The sequence below is a fragment of the Apus apus genome, chromosome 5 (genome assembly GCF_020740795.1).
Source record: "Apus apus isolate bApuApu2 chromosome 5, bApuApu2.pri.cur, whole genome shotgun sequence".
In the NCBI taxonomy this organism is placed as follows: Eukaryota; Metazoa; Chordata; class Aves; order Apodiformes; family Apodidae; genus Apus; species Apus apus.
Genome location: NC_067286.1, coordinates 17017757 through 17031253, shown reverse-complemented (window position 1 = coordinate 17031253; position 13497 = coordinate 17017757). Strand labels below are relative to the sequence as shown.

Genomic DNA, 13497 nt, shown 5'->3' with positions numbered 1-13497 from the left:
AAAATGCAAGCAATAGTGTCAGGCAGCCCTAGCCCAAGGAAGGTGTGAGTAGGTTCGCTGTGCCACTGTACCTGCTTCAACAGCATATCCTGAGCCCTATTCACGCTCTAGCCATACAGCTCTTACTATCCCTGTTGTGTCTCTAGAACATAAGAATAGTTTATCTTCAGCTTCTCCACTTACTTTGTCAGGGAACCTAGAGCTCTGCCATTCCGCTCTGGCTGTACTCCACTGCCTCTCCTTGGCCACAGGCTGAGCTTTTCTGCTGAAAAAAGGGAGCTAGTGGCAGTAGGCTGAAATTGTCCTTCTGAATCACAGCTTGTTTCATCTCAGTTAATGATGTTTTACTTTCTTTGGTAACTGGTGTAAAAATCTCTTTAATACTATCGATGGTTTCTTATCTGCTAGCCTCTTTCAATTTTCAGAGTCTGTAGAGTGTTGAGATGTGCAAAAATTTCTTCTTCAAACTCCAGGTGGCTTTTTGCATTTAAGCAAAGGGCACCCAAAGTCGCATGCATTAACCTCAGATGTCATCAGCAGCTATCCCAACACCCTGTGGTTTTCCAGGGAACTAGGATGTGATTACAGAGAATTATTGGGAGAATTACAGCCATAGAAGAGTTAGGTTCTGAACTGTGATGGTCAGAGACATTGTCTCTGAGATGGTCAGAGAGCTGTGGGGAATTGCAGCAGTGACTGAGCTGCATACAACTGGGCTTTGAAGCAACTGTAAGGCAATCAAATTGATGCAGTATTTGGGTCTGAACCAGAAACCCTTGAAGCCATTGCAAGATTACATGATTTAAGAAAGGGTAGGGTGAGCCTTGAAATGCACCACTTGATTAGATCCAGTGATCTAGAGACAATATTCAAATGTCAGAACTAGTCTGCAGAGGCAGTGGACAAATTCAAGGACTTCACTGGTATACAAGTAGAAAATGAAAGATGTACTGAATTATCCATTTCTTTTTTCCTTCCCTCTCTTTGGCTGTGTGCACCGGCAGTACCTACACCAGAGGAGATGTCTAATTTAACCCCAGAATCATCCCCAGAGTAAGTAATTTTCCGGTACACTACTTTTTTTCCACGACATACCAGTGTAATTTCCTTGCCTGAATGTCACAGGGTGACATATTCATGTTCTGGATCAGTGTGTGATTGTAACCTGTTATCCTGTGAGTGTGATAAAGATGTGAAGTGGTTCTTCTACTAAGCATCCTGGATAAAATCTATACTTCAGTAATGGCAGTGGGCTCAGAAGGTGATGAAACAGTCTCCCAGTAACCACGTCATTTTAGAAACATAGAATCGTAGAATAGTTTGGGTTAGAATGGACCTTAAAAGATCATCTAGTCCAACCCCCCTGGATTGAGCAGGGACATTTTCAACTACATCATGTTGCTCAGAGCCCTGTCCGGCCTGGCCTTGAATGTTGCCAGGGACAGGGAATCTACCACTTCTTTGGGCAACCTCTTCCAGTGTTTCACCACGCTCATTGTAAAAAAATTCCTCCTTAAATCTAGTCTAAGTCTGCCCTCTTTTATATTAAAACCATTACCCCTTGTCCTATCAGAAGAGACCCTGCTAAGATGTCTGTCCCCATCTTTCTTATAGGCCCCCTTAAAGTACTGGAAGGCTGCTGTGAGGTCTCCCCAAAGCCTTCTCTTCCCCACACTGAACAACCCCAACTCTCAGACTGTCTTCATAGGAAATGTGCTCCAGCCCTTTGGTTGTTCCTGTGGCCCTACTCTGGACTTGCTTCAACATGTTCATGTTTTTCCTGTGTTGAAGACTCCAGAACTGGGCACAGTACTACAGGTGAAGTCTCACGAGAACAGAGTAGTGGGGCAGAATCACCTCCCTCAGCCTGCTGGTCACACTTCTCTTGATGCAGCCCAGGAGGTGGTTGACCTTCCAGTCTATAAATACACATTGCCAGCTCGTGTCCAGCTTTTCATGTACCAGAAGCCGTAAGTCCTTTTCCACGGGACTGCTCTCGATCCATTCATCCCCAGCCTGGACTGATACAGCAGGTTTCCCCAGCCCAGTACAGGACCTTGCATTTGGCCTTGTTGACCCTCATGGACTTCACATGGGCCCACTTCTTGATTTTCTCATGGCTTGCTGAATTTACTGGATTTGTAACATGTTCTTTCTCTCTTCTTTCATTTAGTTGTCAAGCAGATCATCAATCTTGGGGAGTGGATATGATAATCAATGGCTTATACTGTCCCTAACTATGCACTAAAAAGTCTTCCTCTTAATATAGGAGAGTTTCGTCTTCAGGATAACTGGCTGCAATATTAAATGCAGTGTTAATTCTGGGTAGCTGCACTGGGACATGCAGAATCTGTTTCATATTCACCAGACTCATTCCTAAAAGTTAGGGTGCATTTCAACCATCTCATTGCACAAATATGCGTCACTGCATGGCAGGTTTGGAAGACCCTGCCAGAGAGTGCTGCTCCAAGCACTTCCTAATATATGCAACAAATGCCAAGTTATTTCTTTTTATTTTCACAGCTTGTGTTTGTGCACCCAGTGCCCATAGACTTGCCCTGCCAACCAAAGCAATTTGGTCTTTTGTCAAGATACTAGTGTGAAATATTCATGAGTCGTAGATGGAAATTTTGGGCCCAAACTTTTGTAATTGGTGATAATGGTACTGCCTTCACAACTTTCCCCAGACCTGCCATTCATCTGCTGTAAGATGGGCATTCTATATCTAATGCTGCAGAATGGAGAGGGATAAAGGCTTCAGGAGAGGGAAAAGCAGGGAATAACAAAGGTTAGTAAAATAAGTCCAGGAAGAAAAGTGGAATAAATTGTGTTTTCAACAATTTGGAGCATTTACTAATAGAGAGGCATGAGAGTATTTCATACAATGCACACATCCTTATCAAATAAATACATTATACTCTCACCTCAATTTTTTTAAAGCCATTAAAGCAGAAGAGCTTCAGAAATAAATTTATCCCCTTCCCTCCCCTTCATGTATATATGTTAGTGGAATTTCTTCTGTTAATTTATTGTCTTCTCTGCTTCCAACTCACTCTTTCAAACCTAGTATAGAAAAGTAGTGCCCGTCATTTGAGGCAGTTTGCATGCAAGTCAAAGCCTTAAGGCCCTTTTTTTCTCTTTCTCTATAATTGCCAAATTAATGAATTCAGTTGGGCTGCACCCTGCAGTAAACATAATAAAAGCCATAAAAAAAAATTAACTGGATTATATTTTAACCATAGATTTCTTGTTGCTCAGTGCCCACTTCCACATCTTTTTCTAGTATTTTCTTCCTTTCTTTAAGAAATAATATATTCTTATGAAGAGCTGTGTTGACCTCGTGGGTTGAGCAATAAAAATATATGTCCTTGCTCTGGTACAGCATTCTTTAAGACTATGATTCATTTAACAAACCTGATGATTAGGTAATGCATTTTGACATGTCTGGGTAATGCTATTCTTTCTCATATGAAAAAGTCCTAGAAAATGTGTTAGGGGTGTTATATAGAGAGACATACCTCCAGCTGCTTTAAATCTCCAAAACTTCATTTGCTTTAGTAGAAATGCTGTTATTTAGGCCAAGCAGGTAAACCTCTGGAGATTACAGCTCCGTGCACTTAGGGACAGATAGGGTAGACAGTGACACCTCTTTAGAAGACAATGCAGTCAGACACTCCAAAGTAGGAACAGGATCAACATTATAGCAGAGAGAAATTCAGTGTGAATCAATAAAGCTCCAGCCTCCATTTTCATGCTAATCTATTTGCTTTTTCATCAACTGACACCTGATTAGATTCCCTAGAGTAATTTACATACCCAGCCTCCTACACATATCTCCAGTGTCCCTGCCCCTTAGGAGTTTTCCATGACAAGGGAAGATTGTTAATTTTAAGTTCATTTTTTTACTGCTTACAGCATGATCTTGTGAGATCTACACCATCTTATTCAGGGTGCTGAGAATCCTGGATTTATACCCATTTTTAACCCAAGTTAGTAGCACTTAACACCCTCTAAGAGGAGGGAAGCCTTTATTGTGTCATTTTACACCAAAGCTTCCCCCTCTTCTTCAGTAAGCGTGTTCCCCAGGTGTATGAGCACAGCTAGTTCTGCTAATCTTGGAGAGAAAAGCCAGTGACTGTCTGCTATATCTTAATCCTATTCGTTCCAGAAACAGGAGAGGCCAGTGACATCTCTTCCATCTTATGCAACACAAGCAAAATTATTTAGTGAATTGCAGTGATTTACAAGCTGGAACATAGCCCAAGCAGGCTATCAGTGAATCTTCCATTTTCATATGGCAGACCTGTAATTAAGTATGCACACGTCTTCCAGATCCAGCTTCCATGTGTGGAAGCTTGGGCCCCTGGAGTCTAAAAAGGCAACCCCAGTTCTGATTTTAATACATACAAGTCTAAAGCAACGAGCCATTTTAGATGGATAACCAGGTGCTAATTTACTAATGAGCACAGACCCTTTACATGCAGGAAGCTATTGCCCCAGCTCTCCAGGGACTTGCGGAGTTGTTATGGTGTGTGCAAGACACATGAGCTAATTAGCATGTAATTTCCTTTCACACTCTAACCCTGGCTCCTTAACAACCCATTTAAATGAGAGGCCCTTTCGCTTTAAGGCTCCCTATGCTAATCTCTGGCTCTCTGGCTTACTTACAGCTGCCTATGAATATTTTAGGGAGTTTCAGTTTTCCAGCCCACTTAATTGAGTGGGGGGCACTAGTTTACCAAATTGTGAGTGAATCTTTCTGTATTTTTGTTTTTTGTTGCCTGCAGTAAGTAGAAGCAAATGATTATTTGCACAGCCAAGCTGTCCTACAGTTGTGCTCTTTCCTACTTTGTGCATGAAGTGGGCAGTGAGATGACAGTTCTGTGATTCATGGAACACTCTGGAATGGGGAGTGAGTGCAGATTGCTGTGTGCTGCTGAGGTCAAGCTTTAGTCTTCATCCCAAAGGTCTAGTCTTCAAATTAGTTTCCTAGTTTGCTTTACTCCGTCCTCATCTCTGCCCTTCCTCATTCCACCTCAGTCCGAGTCTGGAAAGTGAAATGGAAAGTGGATCTACTAATAACTCTCCAGCTGTGGAGAATTCCAGCTGGCTTTGCTGGAAAACTGATATATACTGATCCTCTTTGCAGATGGGTTTCCTTGTCTGGAGAGGTTGTCTTCTTCCATTGAGTGGTGTATGTCCACCAAAATAAATGAAAGCCTCTTGGTTGCCACAGTGCAAAACGGACTTATCAGGGCATTACGAAGTATCTTGTGGAGGAAAAAACCTGCAGTCACATGGTGGCAGGTCTTTTTATTTCTGACATCTTCATGCTAAATTCTTCCTTATGTGAATATGGCTAATTTCAGTGGAATTTCCCTGGGGTTTAGGTTGGTCCAGTAATTATTTCACTGTATCTCACAGCTGACAGCATCTTCTCTCCCCTCAAAACTACTCCTGTCAGAGGTGCTACCTTCAGGTTCTGGGTAGTGTCTCCCAATAACATTCATGTCCCTGCATTTTTCCCTTAGCCTGTTTGAATTAAAAGGGAATGTCAACAAGATGCATTGAAATGGTGAAACAATAAGCAAAACTGAACATTTGCTGAGATGATCAGTGTGAGAAAACAGCAGTTTCATTTTGTGATGAAATCACCATCTGATGCTGAAAGGAACTGCAAAGTTGTGCTGTCAGTGGAAAGCCTGAATGTGTTTTGCATGGTGTTGATACCTTCTCTATTAGTGCTGAAAATTCATGCCTTCATACAATGGCTAGAGTGCACTCATTACATAGTCATGCTGAATGGGACTAATGAATAGGACAGTCTTTGTTCTGGGCCTCTGTGTAGGAGTGGATTTTACTCACTGACAGGTTGGAGGTCCAATGAAAACCTACAGCTTGCTTTAAAAAGCAAGATCCTGTGATTGTACTGTCAGCCCAACAGGAGACCTTCAGAAAAATGAGCTTTCCAAGTCCTAGAACACCAAAGAGGTTGAAATTGGTTGCAAAGGAACTTAAATCTCCATGTTACCAGCATCCACATAGTGTCACATGAAATTGAGAGATCTCTGGAGGCAAGCCAGGACTATGTCCTCTGTCTTATATGCACTGTATCTATGCAGTATTAAGTGGTATATTGGCTAAGTCGAAGGAGTTACCATTGCTCCTGATTTTTCATTGTTGGCCACAGGTGTTGCCAGACTAAGACTAGGTGGTCCACCATTTTAACAATTTTCACTAAGGGAAACGTTGTTCTTCATGCCACTGAGTGTTAGCAAAACTTCCTTCTGTATTTTTTAGTGTTTTTCTATCTGGGAGGGTGTAAGAAATACTGCTCAAAATTCTAAATATTATTTCTTTTCATCACATCAGGCTTGCAAAAAAATCCTGGTTTGGTAACTTCATCAACCTGGAGAAAGAAGAACAGATTTTTGTGGTCATTAAGGACAAACCACTAAGCTCCATTAAAGCTGATATTGTCCATGCTTTTCTCTCGGTAAGTCACTCCAGCTGCCTCTTGGGGGCATTGCACACTGGTCAGTTCCAGGATTCTTTGTGCCATGTGTTTCTGGGCAGGGTCTCTATTCCTTCAAATGTATCCTCTGTGGATTTATTTTACATGGCCTGTCAGTTCAGACCTCCACTGGACTCTACCTGAACTTCTAACTGTAAATAGTACCCTCTAAGGTGGGAAAATATTTCAGGCTTCTTAACAGGGTCTCCAGGTTTCCAGTGGAACGTCACTGCAGTTAGGGTGCACTGCTGGTTGGTATCAAGCAGCCATTTGCTGCTTAGTCACTTCTGGACATCAGACTGAGTCTCCCTCTGCTGGGCATGCCCTCCATCACTTTAGTCAGACAAAAATCCTGTCTTACATCTGCATTTGTTACTTTAAATCTTCTCTTCAATGCCATGTGGCAGAAAATAAGGTAATTTCCCCTGGTGACTGGAGTAGCAGTTGTTGCAGATGTGGTTTATTTACAGTCTGGGAAAGCGGAGGGAAATTGTCTTTTTTTTTCTACAGAAAGTCCTTTTTGTCACTGTCTAGAAGTACCAATGAAGAAAAGTTAGCACAGTAAATTTGAGAGATTTCTCAATGCAAGGTAGTTCAAAACATAACTAGACTTTTTTTTTCAGTAGAATGAAGAGAAGGAGACTTAATTTCTTACATTGTTTGTTGAATTAATAGCGTTTTCCACAAAATGTTGCACTCCTTTTTGGTCTCTATGATGCTGCAATCAATTTCTTCCCCCCAAAAAAAACCATAATCCTGTTAACTGCACAGGTGTACAAGGAGCAAGTGCAGCACAGTAGCATCAGCCACTGGCATCCCTCTCAAATTGGTTTGAAGCAGCCATGTTACTGTATCAGTTTCATGCATTTAGTTGTGCTTGTGGGGTTTGGATTGTGGCCTAGTGTGCCCTAGTGTCTATATTGATGATCCTGTGCATGCCCCATGTGTATAGGTTGAGGTGTGATGTAATTAGTGATTTATGTGCAAACTCTATGAATCTCTTAGAGCCAAATTCAAACCAAAATGCAGTGTCACAACCTGCTAAGTAGGTTCTGAAATTCAGCTTCTCAGAACTCATTTTGTTTTCCCCCCTAAATTAGAGGCGAGATTTCCAAGTGATTTGGTTGTGGGGGATTTTTTGGTTGGTTGGGGTTTTTTTATCTATGCCTTTATGAAGTGATGAATAGAATGTCAGTATGTTAAATTTTGGCAGGAGCTGTGAACAGTAAATGCTGGAACATTAGGCAATTAAATTCTACCACAGGTCTGAAAATACAGGTATTGGATGGTACCAGAAAGCTTCTCAGAGTTCTGTTATGTATTGATAGGAGTTGTGGTTTGAATAAATTCTTTGCAGGCATACTTTCTCTGTGAATATCCCAACCACTAGGTGTCTGCTTCGTGTCCTGATGCCTGTTTGTTGTCAAAGAATCACTAAACAGTTGAGGTTGGAAAGGACTTAAGGAGGTCTGCTCAAAACAGGATCAGATCAGGCTACTCAGGTGGTCCTTTATTTCCAGTCTCATCTCCCACTGACTTTTCTGCCTCTTCCCTTACTATCAGTTTTCACTCAGCAAAAGACATTTCTCAGAAGTGGTAGATAAGTAGCAAAAGAAAGACTGAGTGTATAAAGTGGTGCAATATGTCTAAATGTATAAGCATACTGGGAATTCCACCAATATTCAACCTTTAAATTTAGTTCTGTCCTGTAAGGAGCAATGCAGTCTTCTGTGGTGCCAAGCAACCTACAATCTTACTGATTTCACAAGAACAGTCTGTGCATTATAAAATCTGGTCCAGAAGCAAATCTAGCAAATCTTACCCACTCAGGAAATGTGTATCGTTCTAAATTGAATTTGGCAATTTTGTTCCCTTTGTGCTCTGGTTCTATTATCTCCTTCTACCAACCTGTTTCAGATTCCAAGCCTCAGTCACAGTGTCATCTCACAGACAAGTTTCCGTGCAGAATATAAGTCCACAGGAGGTCCTGCTGTCTTCCAGAAGCCAGTGAAGTTCCAGGTGGACATAACATACACAGAAGGGGGAGAGGCACAGAAGGAGAACGGGATCTATTCTGTCACTTTCACACTCTTATCAGGTATCTATGGCAAAGCTGTAAAATGGGTGCGAGCTGTCTTTGTCCTTGCTGTTACAGAGGCCTGCAAAGAGAGCTCTGCCAGGAGAACTAATGTAACTGTCTTGACATCAGGGGAAAATTCAGATAGGGTCAAGGAAGACATCAGGAGCAAAAACGGTATTGGTAGTGATGGAAATGCTGGGAGGAAAAGAGATTCCTAAAAAGGCAAAGTTGCCACCACCATGCTAAAATGGCTGCTCTGTACATCAGGTTTCAACAGCTCCCTGTACTGTTTCCTCATTTCACTCAAAGGTCTCAGTTTCTCAGCTGAGCACTGTGAGGCCACTGATTTCTTCCTTCTGACAGAAACCTGCAGTTACCCTTTTCTTCTGGGTGGCCACATGACCCTGGCAGGGGTTATAACAAACAAGCAAACAAAAAACCCAGCTTTTTTTCTGTCTTCACAATAGGAGCCCAGAAGCCATCCTTCCTCCTGTTAAGTCCAGGATACCACAGTCCCTATGAATGTGAGGACTGCATGATAGTTCCTCAAAGCTGTGCCTTCAGCTGAAGGACAGATATGCTGTCAGTATCCTCTTGGGGACAAGATTGAAAGGAAGATGCTTCTGATCCTTCCCCACCCTCCTGGGTTTTATGAGGATTTGGCTCCCATTCCTCTCACAGCCATTTTGTGCTTCTTCTCTCCTCACAGGTCCAAGCCGTCGTTTTAAGAGGGTAGTAGAAACCATTCAGGCACAGTTGTTAAGCACACATGACCAGCCTTCAGTGCAGCAGTTATCAGGTAAGTATTTTCTACTGTTGAGCACCTTGCTTTAGCAGGGACAGGAAGGTGAACTGCCTCTCAGTACCAGGAGGCTGAGGGAGGCCATCCCTCTGATTATAGCAAAAAACAAGCTCCATTCAGACAGAGCAGTAATTCCCTACACCCACCCTACTGCTCCCTCTCTCATTCCCACTCCAACACATTCCCCAGTTGAACAGCTTCTGCCCTTCTCCCACCCAAAGAGCCATTTGCTCACTTCCCCATCAAAAGCTGCATCATTAATAGGTCTTCCAGATTTCTCTGGCTCCAGAATCTCCCAGAATAGACACAAGGTCTAGAAAATACCTGATTTTCAAACCTTTCAGGCATGCTTTAGAAATATCAAACTTCAAAGGGTCCCAGCACAAAGTTGAGAGCTACTTTTAACTTAGCCATTAAGAGCAGCATTTTCAGATGGTCAGAAGGTGGCTAAGAGTTTCCAATAGTGTGGTAAAATTCTTGGCCTAATACTGCAGTAGCACAAATCATGTACTAAGGTTCTGCAGAAGCTATATTTTATCTATTTTTAAAGAAAATTTCAATTCCTCATGATAGTAAAGAATGCCTTACATGTGTGACCCTGTGCAATGACATCAGTCTGAATCTGCAGGCATCCTGAGTATTGTAACTAGCTTCATCCCATCATTATGTAGCAGATGTTCACTCTGAACACTAGTGGTGACACAAACAAAAAATAAATCATCTTAGCTATTGGGAGTGCTTCAGGGAAGGACAAATAGGGTGAAGCAGAAAGAATGTACAGATACAGGGGAGAAACAGGAGCAAGGCAGAGAGCAGAGGCTGCAGGAAGAAGACAAAGAGGCAGGAGGATTGGGAAGAATCCGTTCTTCTTTCTCCAGTCACTACATAACAGAGAAATATGCTCAGTTCAGGAAATACTATTTTCTACTTTGCTTTTTCCCTCTGTTGGTGCCTGCCCTTCTGCATGCTGGACTTCAAGGATGCCCAGCACATGGGTTATTCTGCTAGGAAACAGGAAAAGTGAGGTTTCAGGTTTTTTGCTGTCTGTACTTTTGAAATGAAGTAAAACTCAAAGAAGCAACCAGAATTTTCTGCCAGCCCTTCCCCTCTTGGTGAATGCTAGGGCTAAGCAGGAGTGAGTGGTATTAGACAGAAAGGCATCCTTTGAGTCTAGAACATGTTACCCCTGCTGCATGAACAATGTGCAAATAGATTCCTTGTTTCTTAGGGAAAGAAATGTATCCTTATTTTCTAGTGAGGAAAAAACTGTTTAAAAAGTAAATATCATGGTGATCTCTCTTAACTTCTTCACCCTGGCATGTTTTAGCTAGTGAGCACTCTAGAAGGACTTGGACCCTCTTGCATACTTGCATTTGAAGCTGAATATCTCCATGAGAGCAGGAATAAAAAACATTCATCTGACTAAGGCTCAGACAGGTGTTTAGTGCAAACTGTGCTGTGAGAAATAGATCTCTTTCTACTGCCTAAAGCTACATGAGAGCATATTAGGGAAAACCCAGCCTGATCTTTAATGCCAAAGTGGAATGGATAACTCTACATGAAGCAAAATGAAAATGAATGGTCTCTTGAAACTTAAAAATGATAATTCCCATGCCCAGGGAGTTATCTAGACAAGACAGCTTATGAGACACTGAATGCCAAACTGCCCTGTATCATATCACCTGATCTGATCAGGAATATGCAAGTCTCTTGAAAAAGAGACAAAGAATTCAACCTGAAAAAAATAGTTTGGAGCAGAGTACAAGAAATAGATAAAAGGAAGGGGAAACTAAATTGTTGCCAAGAAGAGACAACCTGAGCATCAAAGTAGGGAGGCTCTGTGGTTCACAACCCCAACAAGCAAAAAAATAAGGGAAAATAAAGGGATGAAAGGACAGCAAGAAGTCATATTCAGCACCTTGCTTAGCTAGGTAGCTGTGGTTGGCAAGATGTGTGCAAGAGCTTCCTTGAAATTGGCACAGAATTGCTCAGCATTTCTTATGAGAAACAAGGCAAATTATTTTTTCTTTCTCTTTTTTTCCCATATTCTAAGCTCTGAAGACCTCACGGGAATTGTGGTGGTTTACTCCTATTCAGGGTATGGTTTGCAGATACTCTGTAGGCAGCACATTGCTGCAACAGAACACACAGTTCACTTTGACTCTCCTCCACCATGGCTCTGAGGCTTCTGCTGGGTCTGACCTGCAATACTGGCCCAGCACTGGAGATTTTCTAACTCACTGTGTACAGACATATCCTCAGTGTGATTGTCTCCCCTGTCTTTTAGTTCAGATGCCATTACAGGTGGGATGATTAAAGCCATCTGTGAAAGATGCATGCGTGTAAAATGAGACCCACATAAGAGAAAGATTCAGTTATCATTTTGTAAAGCAAAACAGCAAGACCTAATAAGCACATGGCACTGATAGTCTTTCTCCTGCTTCTCTTTGATCTGTTATGCAGCATGCCAGCCCATTAAGCAAGCTTGCCTGGGTTTCAGAACACACTATCCTCTTTCTCTTTCCCTCCAGCTCACAACAGTGTTTGTAGATGTCATGTTGCCCATGTATCTGTGTGTGTGTGTGTATGTATGTGAGCCTGATATCTACCTGATCTAGGCAGATGTGTTTCTGTGTCACACTTGAGCACCTTATCTCCCTTTCCCCTGAATATCCCTCAATTCACTGCCATTTTTCCTTCCTAATACTGGCCGTGCCAATTTCTTCTGACATATGAAGCAGGAAAATATCTTCCTCCCCCTTACCTGAATAAGTGTGTAAATAAATGAGATCTATCCCAAAAGCTAATGTAATACTTCTAAAATCCACTCCGTAGTTGGCCAAATTTTAGTGCAACATATCGACCTTCTGCCTTAATGTTTCAGGACATTAAATCCTCTGTGGTATAACTGCTGAGACAACACTAGGTCTACAGGCTCATGACTGGCATAGAACAAGTAGCTAGCTGTGCTCTTCCCAGTGAAAGAACTAGAGGCCATGATATGAAACTAGTGGAAGCCATGTACCAAAAAAATACTGCAAGGTGTGTCTTCATGTAATGTAAGATCTGTGGAACTCCTTGCTGAAGCTGGACAACTCCCTGGAACAGAAATATTCATGAGGATTACTAAACAGAGAAACCATAGCAGTCTCAGGAAATCTCTGACCTGAAAGTGGTGACAGAGTGAGGTAGTGTTAGGAGGAGGTGTTCTGTATGCTTGGCCTGCAGGTGCACTCCTGCATATCTATGTGTGGCTGCTGATGGGGACAGAGCACTGGATGGTTTTGGCCTTTCATCTGAACCAGAATGGCTATCCATGTGTTCTTATTACTGGTATCACAAAACCCAGTAAACCCGGTGAAGCCATGAAAGGACAAGTCCCTCTTTGATCCAAGAATGAGTACTGTTGTCTATGAGAGGAGCTGGTCTTGTCTCTCATCCATATGTTGCTCTGTCCAGGAGCCTTATACTCAGAATCTTTGCCTTTTGGTGGGATAAAAGGATCTCTCTCCATTGAATCATGTAATTGTTTAGGTTGGAAAAGACCTTTAAGATCAAGTCCAACTGTTAACCTAGCACACTGCCAAGACCACCAGTAAATCATGTCCTGAAGTATATCTACATGTCTTTCAAATACCTCCAGGCATGGTGACTCCATCACTTCCCTGGACAGCCTGTTGTAGTAAAGAACTTTTTACCCTGTCAATAAAGAAATTTTTCCTAATATTCAATCTAAAGCTCCCCTGGCACAACGTAAGGCTGTTTCCTCTTGTTTTATCACACTACCTGGGAGAAGAAACCAGCCCCCCCCTTGCTCCAACCTCCTCTCACGTAGTTGTAGAGAGTGATAAGGTCTCCCCTCAGCCTCCTTTTCTCCAGACTAAACAACCCCAATTCCATCAGATGCTCCTTGTGAGACTTGTTCTTCAGACCCTTCACCAGCTTTGTTGTCCTTCTTTGGACACACTCCAGCACCTCAATAACCTTCTTGTAGTGAGGGGCCCAGAACTGAACACAGTACTCAAGGTGCGACCTCACCAGTGCTGGGTACAGGAGGGCAATCACTTCCCTAGTCCTGCTGGCCACACTGTTTCTGATACA

At 42.4% G+C, this 13497-nt stretch overlaps 1 protein-coding gene across 11 annotated transcripts in view; it reads left to right on the top strand.

The window, feature by feature from the left end:
• Positions 1-13497, top strand: part of BRSK2 (BR serine/threonine kinase 2) — a 323594-nt gene that overhangs the window by 290472 nt on the left and 19625 nt on the right. For all 11 annotated transcript variants that reach the window (XM_051622561.1, XM_051622560.1, XM_051622559.1 and 8 more), the window contains 4 exons: positions 1005-1053; positions 6373-6496; positions 8432-8612; positions 9304-9393. In XM_051622561.1, the coding sequence (XP_051478521.1) occupies positions 1005-1053; positions 6373-6496; positions 8432-8612; positions 9304-9393 (444 nt within the window). The remainder of the gene's footprint in view (positions 1-1004; positions 1054-6372; positions 6497-8431; positions 8613-9303; positions 9394-13497) is intronic.